This window comes from Lepidothrix coronata, unplaced genomic scaffold, assembly GCF_001604755.1.
Source record: "Lepidothrix coronata isolate B3197 unplaced genomic scaffold, Lepidothrix_coronata-1.0 Scaffold51, whole genome shotgun sequence".
Classification (NCBI taxonomy): domain Eukaryota; kingdom Metazoa; phylum Chordata; class Aves; order Passeriformes; family Pipridae; genus Lepidothrix; species Lepidothrix coronata.
The window spans coordinates 4,108,201-4,126,911 of record NW_016690231.1 but is presented as its reverse complement, the minus strand read 5'-3'; the positions used below and the strand labels follow the sequence as shown (position 1 = coordinate 4,126,911).

The following is an 18,711-nucleotide window of genomic DNA, read 5'->3' as shown; positions in this document are numbered from 1 at the left end:
TACAAAAGAGGGAAGGAATCACAACCATGCCGAAAATAAGCTGTTCTTGTGGGGTTAACTTTCAGAAGGTTACACATAACTGCATGTGATTGTTGAGATGCTGGAAGGTGAGGAGGAGGCTGGGCACTGGGGAGTGGGTGAGCTGAATGCATTAGGCAGCTTTGAAAAGGTTGCCCTGTGTGCAGTGCTGGGTCTGTACTGGAGCTCTAAATACTTTTCCAGGTACTGCACCATTAAAGGATCCTGCCATCTATTTTTCATGGCGTGATGTGCCACATTTTGATCTGGCAGAGCACTGCACAGCACAGGGCTAAAGCAAAAGGTGTGGGAGTGCTGAGTGTTTTATGTCTCTGCTGGGCAACAGCTAATCTTTAACTCACTCTAGAAGGTGCTGAACCACCAGATAACCCGATTTACGGGGGTATTGAGAAGGATAAGTAAAGAGAAAGGGGATGAAGTTGTTACATCCTGATTAGAGAAAAGAGGTGTAACACAGTGGTAATTTTTTTTTTCCCCTTCAGGCTTCTTATTGCAGGTTTTGCAGTGCAAAGGGATGTAGGTTGTAATCAGTGCTACTGAATTACCTTTGTCCAGCAAACAAATCAACCCAAGACAACAGGTAATTAGTAGTAATAATAAATCTACAGATTGGAAGAAGGATAAAGGATAAATGCAGTGAGGAAAGCTATTAAACCCATGAGCTGAGGCAGCTTTTACATGTCAGTTCCTAATGAGTATTGACAGCAAAGCTGTGTTGGGTGGTGCTGGGAAGAGCTGAAGACCTAGAGGAGGATGCACAGAATAGCCATAGAAAAGGTAGTTATGGTCATAACATCTCTGTACAGCCTGATGGTAAATCTCAGTATTTCAAAGACTTGATTTTGTGGCCATAAATAGCCATTTTAGAGGAATTAGTCATGAAAAAGGGGGATCTCCAGCACTAACTCAGCCTGCTTTGTGTGGAAGACCTGTCTGAGCCTCCCTAGGGAGTGGGTAAACCTCTCAGAGGGGCTTAGCCCTGTCCTCAGCTGTTCTACCTGCTCTATGTAAAAGAACCAAAAGTGGGAACATTTTCAAGCAGTTACTGTTTAATTTTAGATAGTGACATTTTAGTCTTGCCTTGTGATGAAATAGCTTTTACTGCCCTGAAATTTGCCTGTGCCTAATTGTTGGTTTATCAGTTTTTAGCTCTGCAGTGTGGTGGCATCATGGCAAACCCCAGTGACATTGTAATCACCAGCTGAGGCTGAAGGTAACCAAAACATACCTGACCTAAACCAAGACTGAGATCACTCTCTGTTTTGTGTTAACCCATAATTCAGGATGAATTATCCCAAGTACTCATTTTCCACAGTAGATGAAATGCTGGTTTTCAACTCTTAAATGAAGAGTGTGCTCTTTTAATGCTGCTTCATATTTAAAACTTAACACAGAGTGAAATGAAGAGAGACAGAATAGTTTGGTGCTTTTCTGGGAGTACATGTGTGTCTCCAGATGAGAAGAATTGCAACAAAACATTTTTCATTTCCTGTGCAGTTTTGCATCACTGAAATATTTAAAAGTGATTTTACTGCACAAAAGCATTTCAGCAGACATCTGAAAGGAGAGGAGTTTGAAGCCCTCAGACTTGCTTCTGTTGTCTCATTATTTCAAGGTACATTTTTTAATTGAAAAATTGAGCTATTTTATGGTATTCATGGGACCCACAAAGTCAGGTGCTAGGCCAGAGTTGCTTTGCAAAAGTGTTCAGAGCTGTGATTCATGGTTTGAAGGGGTTTTATATATTTCACAATGAAGGTTTATATACTTCATTGTCTGGTGTTTAGCCTTGTGAAACTTCAGTTCTTATTGATTTTTTTGTTTATTTTCCCTTCTACAGAATGGTTAGTAACAATTCAGCTACAAATCTACAGTGGAGCAGGTTAACCAAAGAAAAAATGGTCTTTATTGTTCACTAATTAGGAAGTTAAGAGACTTAGATTCTCTTTCTACTCCTGTTCAGGACTTACTGTGTTACTTTAGACATATCATTTCATCCGTGTTTACATTTTCACCTTCTTGGTTTGCTTGTTTGTGCTGCTCACGTTTCAGGGAAGAATTCAGGGCCCTGCTCTGTGTGCACATTCAGGACAGTGAGTCTCTGCTCCCCGTGGGGAATCTCTGTATTACATAACACAAGTGACAGTAAATCATTCAGAAGTCGTTTCACTGTGGGGATTATGGTTTTTTGCAAGTACTGAGGTGTAACAGCACTTTGCAAGTTGCTTTGTTAAGATTTGTCCTAAGTAAATTCGTAGCTGTGGTGCTATCAGCTTTTATATTCTGCTTCAGTAAGCAATGGGGACAGTCTGCTGAAGCACTAATTGCCATTTACTAGGGAACATGACAGGCTAACAGTAAAAAAGTAAATATTTTCCAATATTTAAAAAGCATTTGTGATGTAAAAAATCCTTCCTCAAAGAAGAGAATGTGTTAATGCTATTTTGAGAGGGCGGCATCGCACTCCAGTCAGTTTAATTTCATCAGCCCTTAGCAGGCACTTTTCACGGACAGTGGTGTCACACCAGAGGCACCTGGGTCCTCCAAACAAATGACTCATTCTCAAAACTGCTAAGCTGGTGAGGATGTCCTTCAAAGGGAGACTGAGAAAGGTGCTTCTCACCAGCACAAGTGAAGGGCTGAAGAGCTCTCTTGAGTAGCAGTGAGTCAGGTTTGATAAAGTTTTAAAAGGAACTAATTATTGACTTGAAATTGAAGCCACCTAGAAAAGAGAAAGCAGGCACTCTTCCCCTGACTGCTTTTAAATGCCTTCAAAAAAATGTGGTGCTTGAGAAGCCTTCTGAACAATTCTATTGATGTCTCCAAAGCAATGTACTCCTTAGGACTGAGAATTTATTGTTAGAAGGCTGATTCTGTGTTCCATACTTCGTAAATCATTTGCTGATTGACCAAGACTTGAGTTGCTGGAGCACAACTTTGCAACCAGTGAACCAGGAGAAGACTTTAGACCCCAGTAAGATCAGGAGGAAGTTCAGTGGTGCTGAAGTCCCTAGAGTACTCAGCACTGAGAATCAATCCCTTTTGAAAACGTCCTTAAAACCTTCATCAGCTGCCTGTAAGGAGGAATTCCTATAATGAAGAAGTCTTACAAGAATTTACTAAAAATTGGTGGTGTAACACTTGCTGGAATGTTCTTTGTCTCGTGAAAGCAGATGTTTCCAGAGTCCTGGTTCTGTGTGTTATTTGAGCCAGATCCAGGACTATCTCCATGTGACTGTAGACAAACCTGAACTATATATAAATATATATATTTATAACTATAAAATGCATTTGGACTTTTGCACTTACAGGTTTGTATGTTTGAAAAGTCCCCCTAATATTTTGATTGGAAAAGTAGAAAGAATCGACTGGGGGCTATTATGGGGTCAGATAAGTGGAAGAGAACAAAATTATTGCATCATCAGTCAGCCAGAGCGTTGCTGGCTGGCGATGCTGCTTCCCGTGCTGGAGCTGAGGGTGGGGTTAATCTTGGCAAAGGCTCGTGCATACCGGAGCTTCAGAAACTTCATGTTGAGGTATCCTGTTAAAATTCCCTCTTGTAAGTAGTTTCCCTTCCCGTTCCCTTTAGTCTCGCCAGACTAGTGAAGTCATTGCTGGCTTGTTTTCCAAGCACTCTGCCGCACGTGTTCCTGCTGCCAGCGGGTGCCTCCGGCTCTTGTCCTGTCGGAGTCGCTGCTCTGGGTGCCCCGTTGTCTCCTGCCAACCTCTGCAGTGGCCTGGGCGAGGCTGCCCGGAGATGAGATGAGATGAGGCACCGCTGCTTCATCTGTGTTTAGGCTGCTCGGCACTGGCGTGACTCGAGTTACAGCCGTTAATTAAATCCTTGGTTCTTTGCCTAATTAGGAGCAATGGTGGCTCGTTGTAAGATCACACCGCAGAAACCCCAGTCCTCCCAAACCAGCAGCAGGGAGGGAGATTTCATTCTGCTGGGAGTGGAGTTTAGTTGAACCAACATAGTGTTTTCTGGCTGTCTGAAAAAGGCTGTGATCTGATGGGTTAGGGAACCTCCTGGGAATCCTCGGTGTGATTATCTGACAAGCTGCTGGGTACCAAGGCCCCCGTAAGCAAGACAGTGTGTGAGCCCGTGGGTCTGAATGGAAATGAGGATCCCTGAGAGAAATTGCGTGACAAGGCTTTAAAACCTTAGAGCATCTGTTAAAGATGTAAAAGCACTGGTGACTTGCTGGAATCATACTGGGAGGGACATCAGCATGTCATAGCTCCGGGCTTGCAGGGAGGAGGAGTTGGGATGGGAGGATGAATGGGGAGTAATCCAGGAGTCTGGGCTAGAAGAACTATAAGATCTGATGGGTTTATCTGTATTGTTTTATTGGTGCTTGTGGGGCTCATTATTTAAGACAGAAACTGTCAGATTGATTGAAGTTTCTGTTTTGGCAGACTGCTGCTCCTCACTCATGGCAGCACACACACAAAGAACTTAAATTGTTTATATATTCTTACAGCACTTTACAGTTAAACTTCCACACAAGGCGTGAGGATGGTGGAAGTGCTGCTCTGCACGTAGGAGTTAATTTCTACACAACACTGAGCTTTTCTATAAGCTATAGAATGTTTGACTCCAATTTTTGTCACTGTTTCCTTTGGGACCCCATTGGGGTGCTCTGTATTTCCTTGAAATCCCACCCTGCCCAGTATGTGCTGTCTCTTCAGGGAGGTGTGTGCTTCTGTGTTTGGTATTCTCTTGAAAAGCAAGTTGCATTTCTACAGATTTCTAGTGCACAGAAAAACTGATTAATTCATGGTTTAGATGAGACTGGGTTAAAAGAAAATTCAGCATTTTTTTTTTGTTTGTTTGCCTAGTTCCTGGTGTGTTACAAAATGTCTCTATTAGCAAAGCTGCCAGGGGGTTAATTTGCACTAACAACCTAATCATCTCCAGCAACATCATTTTAGGTTTTCATATTGCTGCTTAGATCAGCAAGACTAGAGAAAAGGAGATTTGAGAAGTAGCGCATGTCTTAGGAAAAAGGAAAAATGGGGGAAGCACTTCAGACAGAGCCCTCTGCATCCTCAGCTGTCAGGCTGCTTAAAAAAAACCTCTTTTTCTTTCAAGTTCTGGCTCTGAGATGTAACCCTTCATTTCCAAAGTGCCATGAGACTGAGCTCTTTGTACAAGAGAGACAGGCTTGTCGAAGGGAATATCTGCTACTTACCAAAATTTAGAGCTTGATTCCTCAACCTCCCTGATTAGTTGTTAACCAGAACACATAAACAGCTGTGGATCATGGATCACAACTTGGATTTTTTCGGATAAAAGAGTCCCTGACAGACCTGGCCATCAAGTCGTGCTTAGTCTTCCACTCACCCTGCAAGTGCTGAGGGAGACAGTTCAGCCCTGCCGGGGATCCCTGAGGCACAAACGTGGTTGCTGACCTGCCTGAGGGGATTCCTGATTTGGCACACTGGACATTTCTGGATCCTATTTTGAGGACACTAAATTTTCCTATGGATTGCATGGCTGCTTACTCAGGACTCTGAGCTTTGCTATAGGTTTTAAAAAATTAGGTGCTGTGATGGTACTTGCTGGAGTCACTGAGTCCCCTGTTGTGCCTGGTCTCAGCAGGTTGTGCAAATACCACGAGTAGCAACGAAAATATTTTTCTGCTTGAGGTTATGTATAGTTTAGAAAAAGCTCTGGTTGCATGGAAGGGAAACACCAGCCCAGAGTAGGAGCCTGTCATTTAGGAATGTACCCAAATGTAGTCCTATCAAAAGTAATGAGAATATTCACAGGCTTTAGGCTACTTTCTATTCCTCTGGATTCAAGACATCCATGAGAGGCCATATTAGCAACAGCTTCTGATTTGCTCTTCCCTAGCAGCCTGATTTCAGTTTTCCAGCAGAAAGGAATGACCAAACCATTTTTTGGTAGGTAATTAGTCTTTGTTGGTTGTGTGATGATGATTGTGGACAGTGTACACTTACATGTGTTGTCATATTGGGTTTTTTTGACACAGAAGATGGTAAAAGGGTGGTGTTAAAGTTTTAATTAATTTGTCAACTCAGTGCATGGTGAACAGAGCTGGTCCAAGCAGAGGCTCAGGGCAAACACAAGAAAGAGCAGCTGGAGGGTCACAAGTCAGCTGTAGGATCAGGAGGGTGTCACAGAGTCTCACAGGTAACACCATGGCAGCATTCAAGGAGGTGACTTGGATCCTTGGCTCTGGACTTTGATTTATTGGTGGGTACTGCTGTGCTCCTGATGACATGAGAAAGTGGTGATTCCAGACCCAAGGGGCTCAACTTTGCAGCAGAGTCTCTGAGGGGAGGTACCAGCAACCTTGTGTTGGATCCATTAGGGTCTGAGCTGGGGGACACTGAGCTTCAAAGCTCAGTCCCTGGTGACTTTTCTAGTGAAGTGTCAGCATCTCAAATCAAGCTGTTCAAAGCCTTAGAAAGGATATTGCAAGCAACAATCTAGCCAGGACAGAAACACATGAAGATGATGTGTAATCTCCATTTTCCAGACTCTAGGGTACTGCTTAAGAATGTTTCTCTTATGTGTCTGAGGCAATGCTACTGTAATTAGCACCAGGCAGAAATATTGACAGGGCTGAGGGAAGATTTTATCAGCTGGCTGTAGATAGTGACAGCTGGTTAATGTTCATATTTTCTGAAAGGTCTTTAAAGAAATCCTGAAGAGTTGTTCAGAAATTAATATGCCTCATTCCTCTTTGTGTTGCTAAAGTATGGTTGTGCTGTCATTCTTTAATTTCCATAGCATCTCAGGTGATGAGTGCTTTGTCCATTGCTATGGTAACTGTGGTTTTATTTCATGCTCAAAGTAAACATTGACATAAACCCCGCTGTAAGGTGCTCCTTTTATTCATTGTGTGCACCTAATGGATGCCATAGCTGTGCAAATATGTCATGATTGTAGTGGATAGAGAGCAATAAACTGCAAGTCTAGTGCCCTGCTGTATAACTGGTTTCACCTTTCAGCACAGGCGTAATTTTATGGCAGCCACTTCAACTCTGTTTTTACTCCTACCCATGTTTAATTAGATTTCAGATACTTCAGGGTGGAAACAGTCCCTGACTGTGTGCCAGTGAGTGCTTAAGGGAAATGGGATCTAATAGCAGATGAGGCATGCGAACTTTGTTTTTGCTCTTAAACAGCTCCATTTTGAAGTGGAATTGATCCCATGAACTTTTGGCAGTTGTTCAAAATCCCTCCCAACCTTTTTCCGAACACTAATGATGGGAGTAGCAGTTCTTTTCCTGTGTTACTACTTCTATTTTGTTGCCTTAAAACTCCCAAATGTCTCATGAAAAGCTGTACAAAGCTGCAGTAGCCTCAGTCCCCTCCACGAGGCTCTGCTACCCAGTTGCCTTCAGGATTGCTGGGAGGACACTGAGCTTCAGGATTGCTCTTCCTCAGGACGTGTGTGGAGTGATGCAGATGCAGAATGAAGTGTTACCAGTTCCTCCCTTCCAGTCCAGTGGCGATTTGCTTTGAGTCCTCACACCCCTGTGACACCCAGGGACAGCTGTTAGGTCTGGCTCTTCTTGAAAGAAAAATGCCGTTGCAAAAAGTCTGTCTGCAAGTGTTTTCTAAGGTTCTCTCTGCTCCCTATCACAATGACCTGATAAATGTGGCAATTATCTTTTCGTTTCAGAGTAAAAAATTTTAAAAAATAAAATGGAACAACCTAATTTTTATCTACAAGAAGAGGCTTGCATGTTCTGTATTATATCCTGCATGATTTTAGAGTCACTCAGATGGAACCTCATTAAACATCTTTACAGCCCTCTTAGGTTCATCTCTATTAACCATTACAGGGCTTTCCCATGAGGGAATGACTCTGTGCCAGCTTGCACTAAAATCAAGCCCAGTTTGCTCTGATAGACTGTTCTGTGGGGAGGGCTGACATCCAAAATGCTGTGCAAGGAGTGGGGTGTTTGCAGGATTGGATCTTTGAGCCCCAGATCTGCACGTGGCTGTGTGTGCTCTGGCCAGAGGTAAACAAGAACCCTTCAAATCCAGGTTGTACTTCATGAAATGTTGTTTAGTCCTGCAGATGGGAAAGTGCTGGGGACTGCAGTGAATATTGTTGGAAGGGGTCAAAGTTTGATATGATTATACTTTCCTGCTTCTGCGGTTATTTCAATGTAAGAGAATCATACAGTTAAGTGTGTTTTAAATCCTACTGACTATTCTGGTTTGGGGATACTGCTCCTTTCTTCCACGTTAGTAGAACTAGCACCAGAAGGTGTTATTTTTGGGGGTGCCTTGCCCAGCACTGCAACAGGAGGAGTGTTAGGTAAGAGGGCTCAGCAAAAAGAGCCACAACTCTGTCCTTCTCACAGTGCTAAATGAGGGTGAGTCACGGCTGGATGTCAGAGCAATTCCTGGGAATGGGTAAATGATCAAGAACCTCTTGTTCTGGGGAGCTCTGATTGTTCAGCAAGGCAGTGATTGTCCCGTTGTGTTGCATGATTATATCCTCCTCCACATGTCCCACTGCCATTCATTTCTATGATGTGTTTTTATTTAAGCCCTGGCTATTTAAGGAGGAAATTTAACAGCTTCATGGCAAAATCTGGTGAACGTCCATGGAACCTTCTCTGCACAAAAAAACGTCTCAAAGGATAAGGAATGTTACTTTCATAATTGTTTAAATGGTGCTTGAGGGGCCTCCTGGGCTAATATTGGATCTGTGGTCTACCTTTTCACCGAATACTCAACTGATTCAGAGTCAGGAACATGAAAGAAGAGGGGAAAAATACAAGAGGATTGTAGTAATTGAGTCTTTACAAGCACAAGAAAATTAGTCAGTTGTATTGAAATTCACAATTGCCAGTCTGAAGTGCACTCGAGTGTTTATTTAATAGACAACTGTTTTTACTTGTTATTTCTCTTTTCCTTAAATATCAAAAGGAAAGAAAAACAAGAAACACAAATGGAGTTTAACTCAATCTGAGCATATTCTTATGATGTGAAGAAAATAAAAAAGACAGGCTATTTTCTGTTTTATATTAGAGCTTCATCATTCAGAGCAGAAAAGAGCCATGTGTGGGAATTCATTCCAGATAGGTATTTTGGAGAAAATTGGTATCTGGATTGATTTTGGTAGGGAATTCTTAAAATCTGACCATTTGGGCCTTTAAACATCTTTCCAGCACATTTCTAAGGCTTAAAGCACCTTTGGAGAAATGTTGCTTGTAAGATTCCAAAGGAGTGTTTCTGATGTGATGGGTAAAGCTGATTGTGGTTAACAGTCGAACTTCTTTTTTCTTTTTCCTTTTTTTTTTCTTTTTTTTTCCCTGATCTAAACATCTGAGTTGTGACCTCGTGATTAAAAGTTATTTAGTCATGGCTGAGTGTGGAGATCCTTACATCGTGAAGGCAGGTTAATGTGGACAGTTGTAACAATTTTGGGGCGGGTTCTGTGGGTGCAGATTGCTCATCACAGTAAAGAGCTTTGTGTGTAATCCTATTTAACCAGATGGGAAGGAATTTTGGAGTGCTGTGTCTTCATGCTGTTTTCAAATGCTTTAGAAAGAGAATGTCCAAAACAAAGATGCCCACATAATTTAGGGTAGAGGTGCCCACCTTAAGTGAGTGGATCAGTGATTAAAAACTTTGGATGAATTGAGTCCAGACACACTTTTCACCATTGTAAAACTTCCTGTTCTTAGCCTGGTGTTACTGAGTTATTCCACTGCAGGATCCTCTGTTTCCTCCTTGTTGCAGTCAATCCACAATACTCTGGTAGTTACTACTGGGCAAGAGGCAGCTCCTCCTCCTCCTCCATCATTTCAATTAAGCTTTTTATTCTGATGTAGGTGTATTTATGTAAGTGAATAAGTTGGTTGCACTAGAACTTGAGATTTACATGGTGTGAACCCAGCTGTTTGACTAAGTCTTTCTTGCCCTTTAAGCAGCCTGTTCATTTTTTTGCTTTACCTGCACCTTCCACTCCTGACATTCTCCCTGGAGGGAGAAATATGGAGATTGGAGCTGCAATTCCTCTTGTCTGATTAAACACAATGTGAGACTTGCATTTGATGTGATAACACTTGGGCTGGGTTATACAGCAGTAATAACATCTTTCCAGCATGTGCTGAGAGGGGACAGACTCTTATCAAAGTTCCAGTGTTTGTGTATTAAATTTCCACGTGGTCAGGCTTGAAAATAATAATGGTGAGAATGACTGTGGCTCCTCTAAAATAACAGCCTTCTAAGCAAATTATCTCTCATCCTTTATCATAATGCAGTGTGTTACATGTTTATTACATAAATACATATCAAAGTGTGCTCCCTTGGTGCCAGTGGTGCTGTGGAGTGGTTAAAGCAGCAGAACTTGATGTCCACCCCCAGAGCCCTGGATGAGACTGCAGTATTTCCTCACTCAGCTGATCCTCCTGTGTCTCACATCCATCACCACGATGGGACTGGCACACTGTTAGAGCCACAGGACCTCTTGAAGTGCTGCTTTGGGTCATCTCTGCCACCCCCACCAGCTCCTCAACCTTTGCACTCCTGTGCTCTAGATGTGGGGCATGTTCCTGGTGCTGGTGGACTTTGGGTCTGTCAGTAACTGATGCCCAGCATTGTTATTTTTTTAATACTAAGAGGTTGCTTTTGGTGTTGGGGGAATTTATTTCCCTTTGAGCACAGTCCCAGCAAAGTTTGATTTGCACCTTTTTTTGAGGGCATACTTCAGCACACAAAGCCCAGTGCATCCTTTTGTGGAGCCAAGTGGACTGTTGTTTTCTTGTTTGATTTGGCTCTTCTTGCTCAATCTGGAGCTGTGCCAAACCCATGAATATTCATGACACTGTTGAACAAGATTTTTATTGAAAACAAAAAATGGATCCGAAGTCTTTCATTTGTCATTCTGAACTCAGCTAGTGAAAGCCCTGTGAACAGACCCATTTATCAGTGAGGTTTTCCTGGGGTTTTCTGGGTTTATTTGCTTATTGAATGAAAATTAGTTAGAGACAAAGACTATATAACTGGCCAGTAAGCCTACTGTTAAGATATTTCTGTATACGGTATGAATATAGTAGAGATGAAATATATAAATTAAAATATACTCTTTTATATGTTATAGCTTAAGTATAAAGTGCTGAGCCTCAATCAGGAATGTACAAGCAAAGGGACAGGTCTAACAGAGTTAACAAAAGCTGATGTTCACTTTTTCCAAGTCCAGTGTTTGTATTTCAGTCCTGTCTGCTGGGAATCTTGACCGTCCTGCATGCAGAGGGCATGGCCATTCCCAAGGACCAGTCTTGGTTGGGATTACAGTGTAAATAGATGGCAAGGCAGGTGTTCAACCAGGCTGCATCTTGATGGTACCAGTTTCTACTGCTCTGAGTGACCCTGCTAGGGTTGGCTGACATGGTAGGGAAGAGGACTAGTCGTGGTTTCCTCCTTGGCTGTGCTCTCCTGGATATGGTTTATGCATTGCCCAAGCTCAGACCTGACTCTGAGTCCCTGTGCAGTGGTTGAATGAGGGAGAAATTTCTTTCCTCTGTGTGTGGATGGATGGATGGAAGGAAAGAAGGAAGAGGGGAAAGTCAGGAGGTGCCAGGAGAGCACTGTAAGCATGGGGCAGATTTCTCTTGCAGCCTCTGGCCTGTACAAGAAATTAAATCAGCTTAGCTCTTAGATGACGCATGTCACTGATTTGAGATATCCCTGCTCATTTATTTTGCCAGGTGAAATTCTCAGGAGAGCTCTCTATGTGTTTCATCCTGCAAAGCAGACTATCTAGGGTCTTTTTCTTCCATGCACGCTATCCAGGAGAACAGTGCCTGGAGATTAGTGGGAATTCAGGGCTTGGGGGTCTCGTTCAGTCCTGGTGGACACTCCAGTTAGTGCTTTGCCAGCCTGCTGCCCCTGTGTTCCTGTGGGTGCTGTTCATTTCCAAACCAACAGGAATGTTGTGAACTACCCAAAAGTTGTGTCAGCTACAGTGAGGCAAGTTTTTTTCAGGTGTCTCAAAACCTTCTCATCCCAGCGAGAGGAGGAAGGTTTGAGCTAATTCCACACAAATTGCTTAGGAACAAAAGAGGAAAAAGGCACATCAATGAGAGTGCAAGACAAGAGAACAGCAAAGTGCAAGAGATTATAGATAATTCATCAGTGAATCCAGTTTGCCTCTCCACTGAGTTATGTGACACTGGGATTATTTTCTCCCCAGCTGTGATGATGGCAGTGCAATAGCTACAGCTTGTGTGCAGGACAAGGCTTGGGGCATCCTGCCTGGAGAAGCTCTGTGCAAGGAGGGATGACTTTCCAGCCCTGCCTTCGGAAACCAGGGGGGCCCTGATGGTGGGATTGTGGGAAAGTATTGCTATAACAACAAAGTATTTGCTCTTAAAGGGGGGGAAAGTATGTAACACCATCAAAGGAGGACAAGGACTCAAAGGGAAACACATGTCTGAAACATACGGGTCAAGTTTATTTGAAAGGAAAATTTGTTTGCTTTTGATTCTTTATAACATTTCCCATCGAGACTTGCAAATATAGCTGCCACATTTTTGGCAGAGGGGATCTTATCCTAAACCTGAAACACTTAAATACACATACTTACATAAATGTGGTCTCTATTAGTTTCAGCTGTGTGGCTTCTAATTCCTGCCTTTTGTAGTTAATTTTTTGGTTTTTTCCTATTGGCTGTATTTTAAGCTTAAAAGGAATTAGTAATTAAAAAAAAAGTTATTATTGCTTTTTTAGAAAGGGAAAGAAGAACAAGGTGATGAACAGAAATCTTCCTTAGTGGTTATGGTGAGCTAAGGTCTGTAGTAGGGGCACTGGTGATGGCCTGGACTATAAAAATGTACTGTAAAACCTGTGTTTAGGGTGCAACATGCCTGAAACCACCTGAGGTTTGTAGTTATTGAAAATCATTATTAAAACTGCTTGGCTGTTACAAAAAAACATTTGGGTAGCAGTAACTCAGGAATCCTCTCTGGCTGTGCTGTCCAAAAAATGCCCATTAGCAGAGTTGAAATTTGAAGCAGGGGTAGGACGAAGTCAAATCAGGCCTTAATCACTGAACCATTCTGGTTCCAGAGCCTGCCCTGGGCTGGAATAAAGCTTTTCTTTTCTTTTTTTTTTCTTTCTTTCCAAGTAGTGATTTCACACACCCACCACTCTCTTTGATTCGGTTCACTTTGTTTATTTTTAACTAAACATATGGCACACTCATCTCTCGCACAGGCAAAGAGCTCTCACTGATATCAGTGGGAGCTTCACCACCTTAAGGATGAAGCTGGGATCAATAAAAGAATGCCTGGGAGCTGGCCAGGCTTCTATTCCACTCCTCCTATAACGTATAGTAGTTGAAAAAGCAAATAATCCAGTGAGACCTAATCAAGTTAAGTGCATTTAAAACACCGATTGGGGCTGTCATCAAGGGATTGCAGTCAACAAACCTTCCACAAAGCCTCAGTGCAAAAAGGTGGGCAAGCTCATAGTTGAATAACAGCCTCCAACCTGCAGGGGAATGGCTGCAGTCTCCTGGTCTGTTTTTTCTTACCTTGGTGCTTACTGAAATAAATATATTTATATATATATATATACTTGTATACAAATACATACACACGTATATGGGGGTTTTTTAGCAGCACCAAAAGTATACTCTTAGTGTAAGTACAGAAGTCTGATTCCCGTTCCTCAAATGTCGTTTTTGGATCGTAAAATCATGGAATCATTTGGGTTGGAAGGCACCTTAAGGATCATCCAGTTCCAACCCCCCTGCCATAGGCAGGGGCACCTTTCACTAGACCAGGTTCCTCGAAGCCCCAACATGCTGCCTAGCATTTAGGACTAGATTTAGGCTAAGATTAGGGCTTATGGGTCAAAGCCTTTGCCTTCCCCTCCATGCAGATGCTCTTCTTGCCTTTTGATGCATGTTGCAATACTTTTAATGGCTGAAACAAGAGGCAGTGGTGACAAACACGGGGAGAAGTGCCAAGGTTGTCTTGGCATTGTTTCCTTTCTCCCTCTCCAGCCCCCTCCCCCCCCAAAAAAAAAACGAAGAGGGAGAAAGAGCAGAGGGTTTGGCTGTTTGCCAGCTTGCTCAGTGGTTTGCAGAGAGCAGACAGATCTGCCTGTGAAGATGGATGGTTGCAAGTCCTTTGTGGTGCTGGTGGCGGATCTCCTGACGGCCAACTGTCTGTCTGTCTGTCTGTCTGTCCGTCCCACTGAGCTCCTTTACCCACCTCAGGTGATGGAGTGACTGAGTCTTGCTGTTCTGACTTTTGACAGTGCCTGGTTGTAAGCAGATATTAACTGACCTCCTAATCAAGTGGATGCATCCCCAGTGAGGCTCTGGGTGCGCTGTGTGTCCTAAAATCTAATTTTGTCTTTGTTATTTTTATGTGTATCTGTGATTTGGGGTGACTGATAAGGCAGTAAACAAGCACAGCTTGGGTTTTAAACACACTGAAATAAAAATCCCTTCCACTGCTGGGCCTCTTTACCCAGAAGGAAGCATATATGTTCTTTAAATATTTCCTCCCAGCTAAACTCGAGCTGAAAGGTTCAGTCTGCCACAAAGGCAACATTTGTGTGCAGAACTCTTGAAAAATGGAATCTGGTTTTCTGTGTTGAATTTGGTGAGTTCTGGGCTTGGGTTCCCCAGACCTTGAAATCTCAGGAGCTCTGAGTCCAAAATGTCACAAGTATGAGCTGTACTAGTGATTTTTATTACACTGACTTGTGAAAATCAGTTTTCCTCCTAAGAGTGAATTCACTTTTAGGGTTCCTTGGAGTTGGGTCTTATCTTCATTCACTTTAGTTCAGATCCATCTTGATGTCATAACAATCACAACAATTTCATGTTGTCAGTACTGGTTTTCAGCCTTTCAGCTGAAGATAGATTTAAGAAAATTCATTCCTGCTAACACAAAGATATTAAGGGATTCTGAGCTACCTCTAGGAGCAGTAATAAAGGGATGAAACATTATAATGAGCCTTTTCTAGTCAGACTTCTCTCCAGACATACCCAGATTTTGCTTAGAAAATATGATTTCCATAATAATTTAAAATCTGTCAGACTCCCTTCCCAGTCTTGTGCTGACTGTGTTACACAGTAAACCTGAAGGATGGTCTTTTTTTACGAACGGTCCAGGATAAAAATAGTATCTTTCTCACAGAAATGGGTGAAAGAGTTTTCACAGACCCTGCCAACAGTGTTCCTGGCTCAGAGCATTTCTATTTATCCTGCTTTTCTAAAAGCACTGAATTCACTTTCAAGTTTGAAAGCGTTAAAAAAATAAATAAATTGGAGATCCAGATTTGATGATGCACTTGAAAGATCCAGCAGGAATTGCAGCTACATCTCGTATTTGAGTTGTTCTGGATATTAAACGCCAAGATGCCAAATTTTTAGATCCTGGCAGTGTTCCCTCTTGCCTAGCAAAGCAATCCTGTTATAATTAATGTGGCAAGGCTTCTCTGTGTAGGAAAATATTTATGGGATCTGCAGAGCCCACAGAATGAACCGTAATAAAAGAATCCTGCCAAGTTTGGCTGCGCAGAGCGGGGCCGTGGTTGGTGGGGCTGATGGCGGCAAAATCCTTTGAAGCCTCATTTTTGTGTTGTCCCAGTGCCGTCCGTCACAATTCCATGGTGTGGCAGGAGATGTCAGCAGGAGCTGCTGCTGCACCTCCAAATAAACTTGGGGGGTGTTCTGCCTTCAGGAGAATTAACACTGAGCTGTGTTTGTATCTCTCTGTCTTGTCTCTGTATGTTGTATAAGCCCTTGCTACAAATAGTTTGGGATTTCTGATTATTCCAACTTCTTTTGGAAGTTCTGGAGCCAAACTGATGTATAAATCTTCTCTAAATGTAGAATAATCCCGCCAAAATCACTGTGAAGGAGAGCAGAACTTAACTCGGGGTCTCCAGATTAAATAAATTGTGCTGGAAAGACAATTAAAATGGGAGATTAAAATTAAGAACTTAAATAGATTCAGATGCTGATCAAATTCTGTATTTTTAAAAATTCTAAGTTTAAAAATTCCAGATTCATATCCCACCTAATTAAAAATAGTTGAGTGGAAACATAAGCCTGTCATTGCAGTGTCTGAATTGTGCCCCACATTTCCTTTTCTTCAATCAGCATTGCAGCAGATTAGAAAATCAGAGTGACTTGTCACTTGAATGTCTTCACATTTCCCAATTCCCATAAGAAAAGGGAAAGCTCCTACAGTTTTCCTCAACCATTGTGTTGATTACTTTGATGTTTTACTTTTTAAGATCTATCTTTAGGAGAAATAGTACTGCAGAGGATTTCAATTATTTGTTTTTGTTCAGCATGCAAAGCAGCTAGTGAAAAGCTAGGTTAAAGGCTGCCCAAAATTACAAATGCTCCTAATTGTTTATTTTTAAAAATGGTGTTTACCTCACTGGAAAGACATTGGCATTTGGGAGTGTGAAATGATGAGAGATGTAAACAGAAACATCCTTCATTGTCAGAGGAGCTTTACTACAGGAGCTTGTTCAGTCAGGGCTGGTTCCTTCTCATTAAGTGGTGTCACTTAATTACAGCTCCAGGTGAAACAAAATGATTTGCAATAACCATGTCAATTTAATTAGCATGATACAAATATAAGCCTTTTTTTTTTTGCCTTATTGCATAATGCATGGCCACGACCTCTTTAAATGTATTTACTTTTATTGACATTTTAATTGGCCGCCCACTCACAGTTCCTCTGTGCGGGGATTTTCATAGTAACAAAAGACAAACGACTGTGCCACTCAGGCTGGGAACCACATCAAATTACATTGGTGGCCCCTTTCTGCTTCTCTTCCCAAGGGGTAAAAGCATCCTTAAAAAAAAATCTATGGTACAAATAGCAGAGTCAGGGAAACGCCTGGGCTGGAGTATTTTGGCGTGACCTGGTGGGTGAGGGCTGGAGGCAGAGAGGTCCCTCCCCAAGCACCGGTGTGGGAGAAACTGCAGAGCAGACACAGCTCTGGGGATGTAGTTCAGGCACATTTCTCTCCCGTGGAAAATCAGGTAATCTAAAAAAGGTAATTCAGCACTCCAGCATCTCTGCCCTTGTCTCTGACTTTTCCCCACGTTGCAGCTTGTAGATACTTCTGTGAAGTCCTTTAGGGTCATAGATGATTTCACACCTTATATATTTATATATAACATTTATTTTTCCATTAGGTAAACCTTTTTTTTTTTTTCCTGTTCTTACTCTGGGCAGTGCAAGTAAGTTCCATTTTTCATTCTCTGAGGAGGGTGGTTAGACTGTATTGCTCTATGAGGAAAAATTAAGCTCCCCTTCCAACACCGGCTTTTATTATTAAACCGTGAAAAAACCACATCCATTTCCCAAGAAGCCAAGTACAGAATTAAAAAACTCAAACAGAGGTTCTTTTAATTAACTAACTTTGGATCAGTTGTACAGAAGGACATCTTTGAGGTGCCTGAAAAGAAGTTATGAGATGTCCAACATGGAATGAGCATCCATATCTTCTTGGAACTGGATCTTGTGCTGTGTCCTTTTCTAGATTTTTAACTGCTGTAATACCTTTAATAATCTGAGCAGGTTTTTACTGTGATTTTTGAGGTCTTTCTTTTTATGGTCAAAAATAGTTGCCAAGCTGATCATGCAAAATATACATATATATATATATCAGCTTATAGTGAGATGTGTAAGCTCCAAACTGAACCTGCTTCTGGGTCTTTCCTGGAATAATGAAGATAGATAGAACAGTAAGTCAGGACTGGCTTTTTCTCATTCATTGCAAAAATTACTTTCCTTCTGTGAGCAATAGAATTTTGTCAGTGTTGTTCCTCTGCCCAGAATTACTTTTCTCGTTGCTCAGAAGTAATTTTAAAAGCTAGGTGTTTTTTTTTTAAACTAGGAAAATGCTCTGAATTGTTGTTGCAAAAACCAGCAATACAGAAACAAGTAGAAATTCACTGAAAAGTGACAGATGTGGAAAAGACCAACCTGCGTGTTACCACCAGTGCTTCTAATTATAGGCCAGCAAAAGAAAATTTCGAGCTGAATTTTGCCAACATTCAGCCTACAACAGTCAGTCTGTGATTAGTCATGTCATCAAAAGATAAACAAAAATAATTCAATCATCAAAGCAGAAATCCCATCTGCACAGGGCGTAAACACTGAGAATGAAGCAGTGCTGCCTTTTAGAAGGACACAGCAGGATCATGGGTTACTTTTGAGTCCAGCAGGAAACCCTTAGATATATGTACAGTTTTTTAACATGGTTGAAAAGTCCGTTCAGAACTTCATTTTCTGATACATGGTGGCAAACAAAACGCTTGGCCTGCGAATCTGATGTTTTCAGACTGGAAAAGCCTCGGCTAGAAATTAATGTGTCTAAAGACTGGTTTTGTTTCATAGAGCACAGATAAGATGAAAATTTGATTAGTTCATACTCCATCAACATAAAAGATATGAAGTATGAATATTCTATTAAACAGCTCTGAACTGAACAGATGACTGTGCCTGCTCGATTGCAAGCAATGGATTTCCCAATCACAGAAAACTATTCTGTTTGTAACAAAGGGTGATACATAATGCCACATTCAAGTATTTATCATTTTGCAATACCACTCCTAGGACAGTTCATGGTCTACTACAGAAGCAAAAAAATGGAGGCTGGAGTTATAAATGAGAACAGAAAAT

The 18,711-nt window shown here is 41.9% G+C and overlaps 1 protein-coding gene across 1 annotated transcript in view; it reads left to right on the top strand.

Moving 5' to 3' along the window:
• The first annotated feature begins 3,548 nt into the window (after positions 1-3,548).
• Positions 3,549-18,711, top strand: part of LOC108497629 (transmembrane protein 132C-like) — a 134,398-nt gene continuing 119,235 nt past the window's right edge. The window contains exon 1 of the mRNA XM_017815380.1: positions 3,549-3,575. Within this exon, the coding sequence (XP_017670869.1) occupies positions 3,568-3,575 (8 nt within the window). The 5' untranslated portion in view covers positions 3,549-3,567. The remainder of the gene's footprint in view (positions 3,576-18,711) is intronic.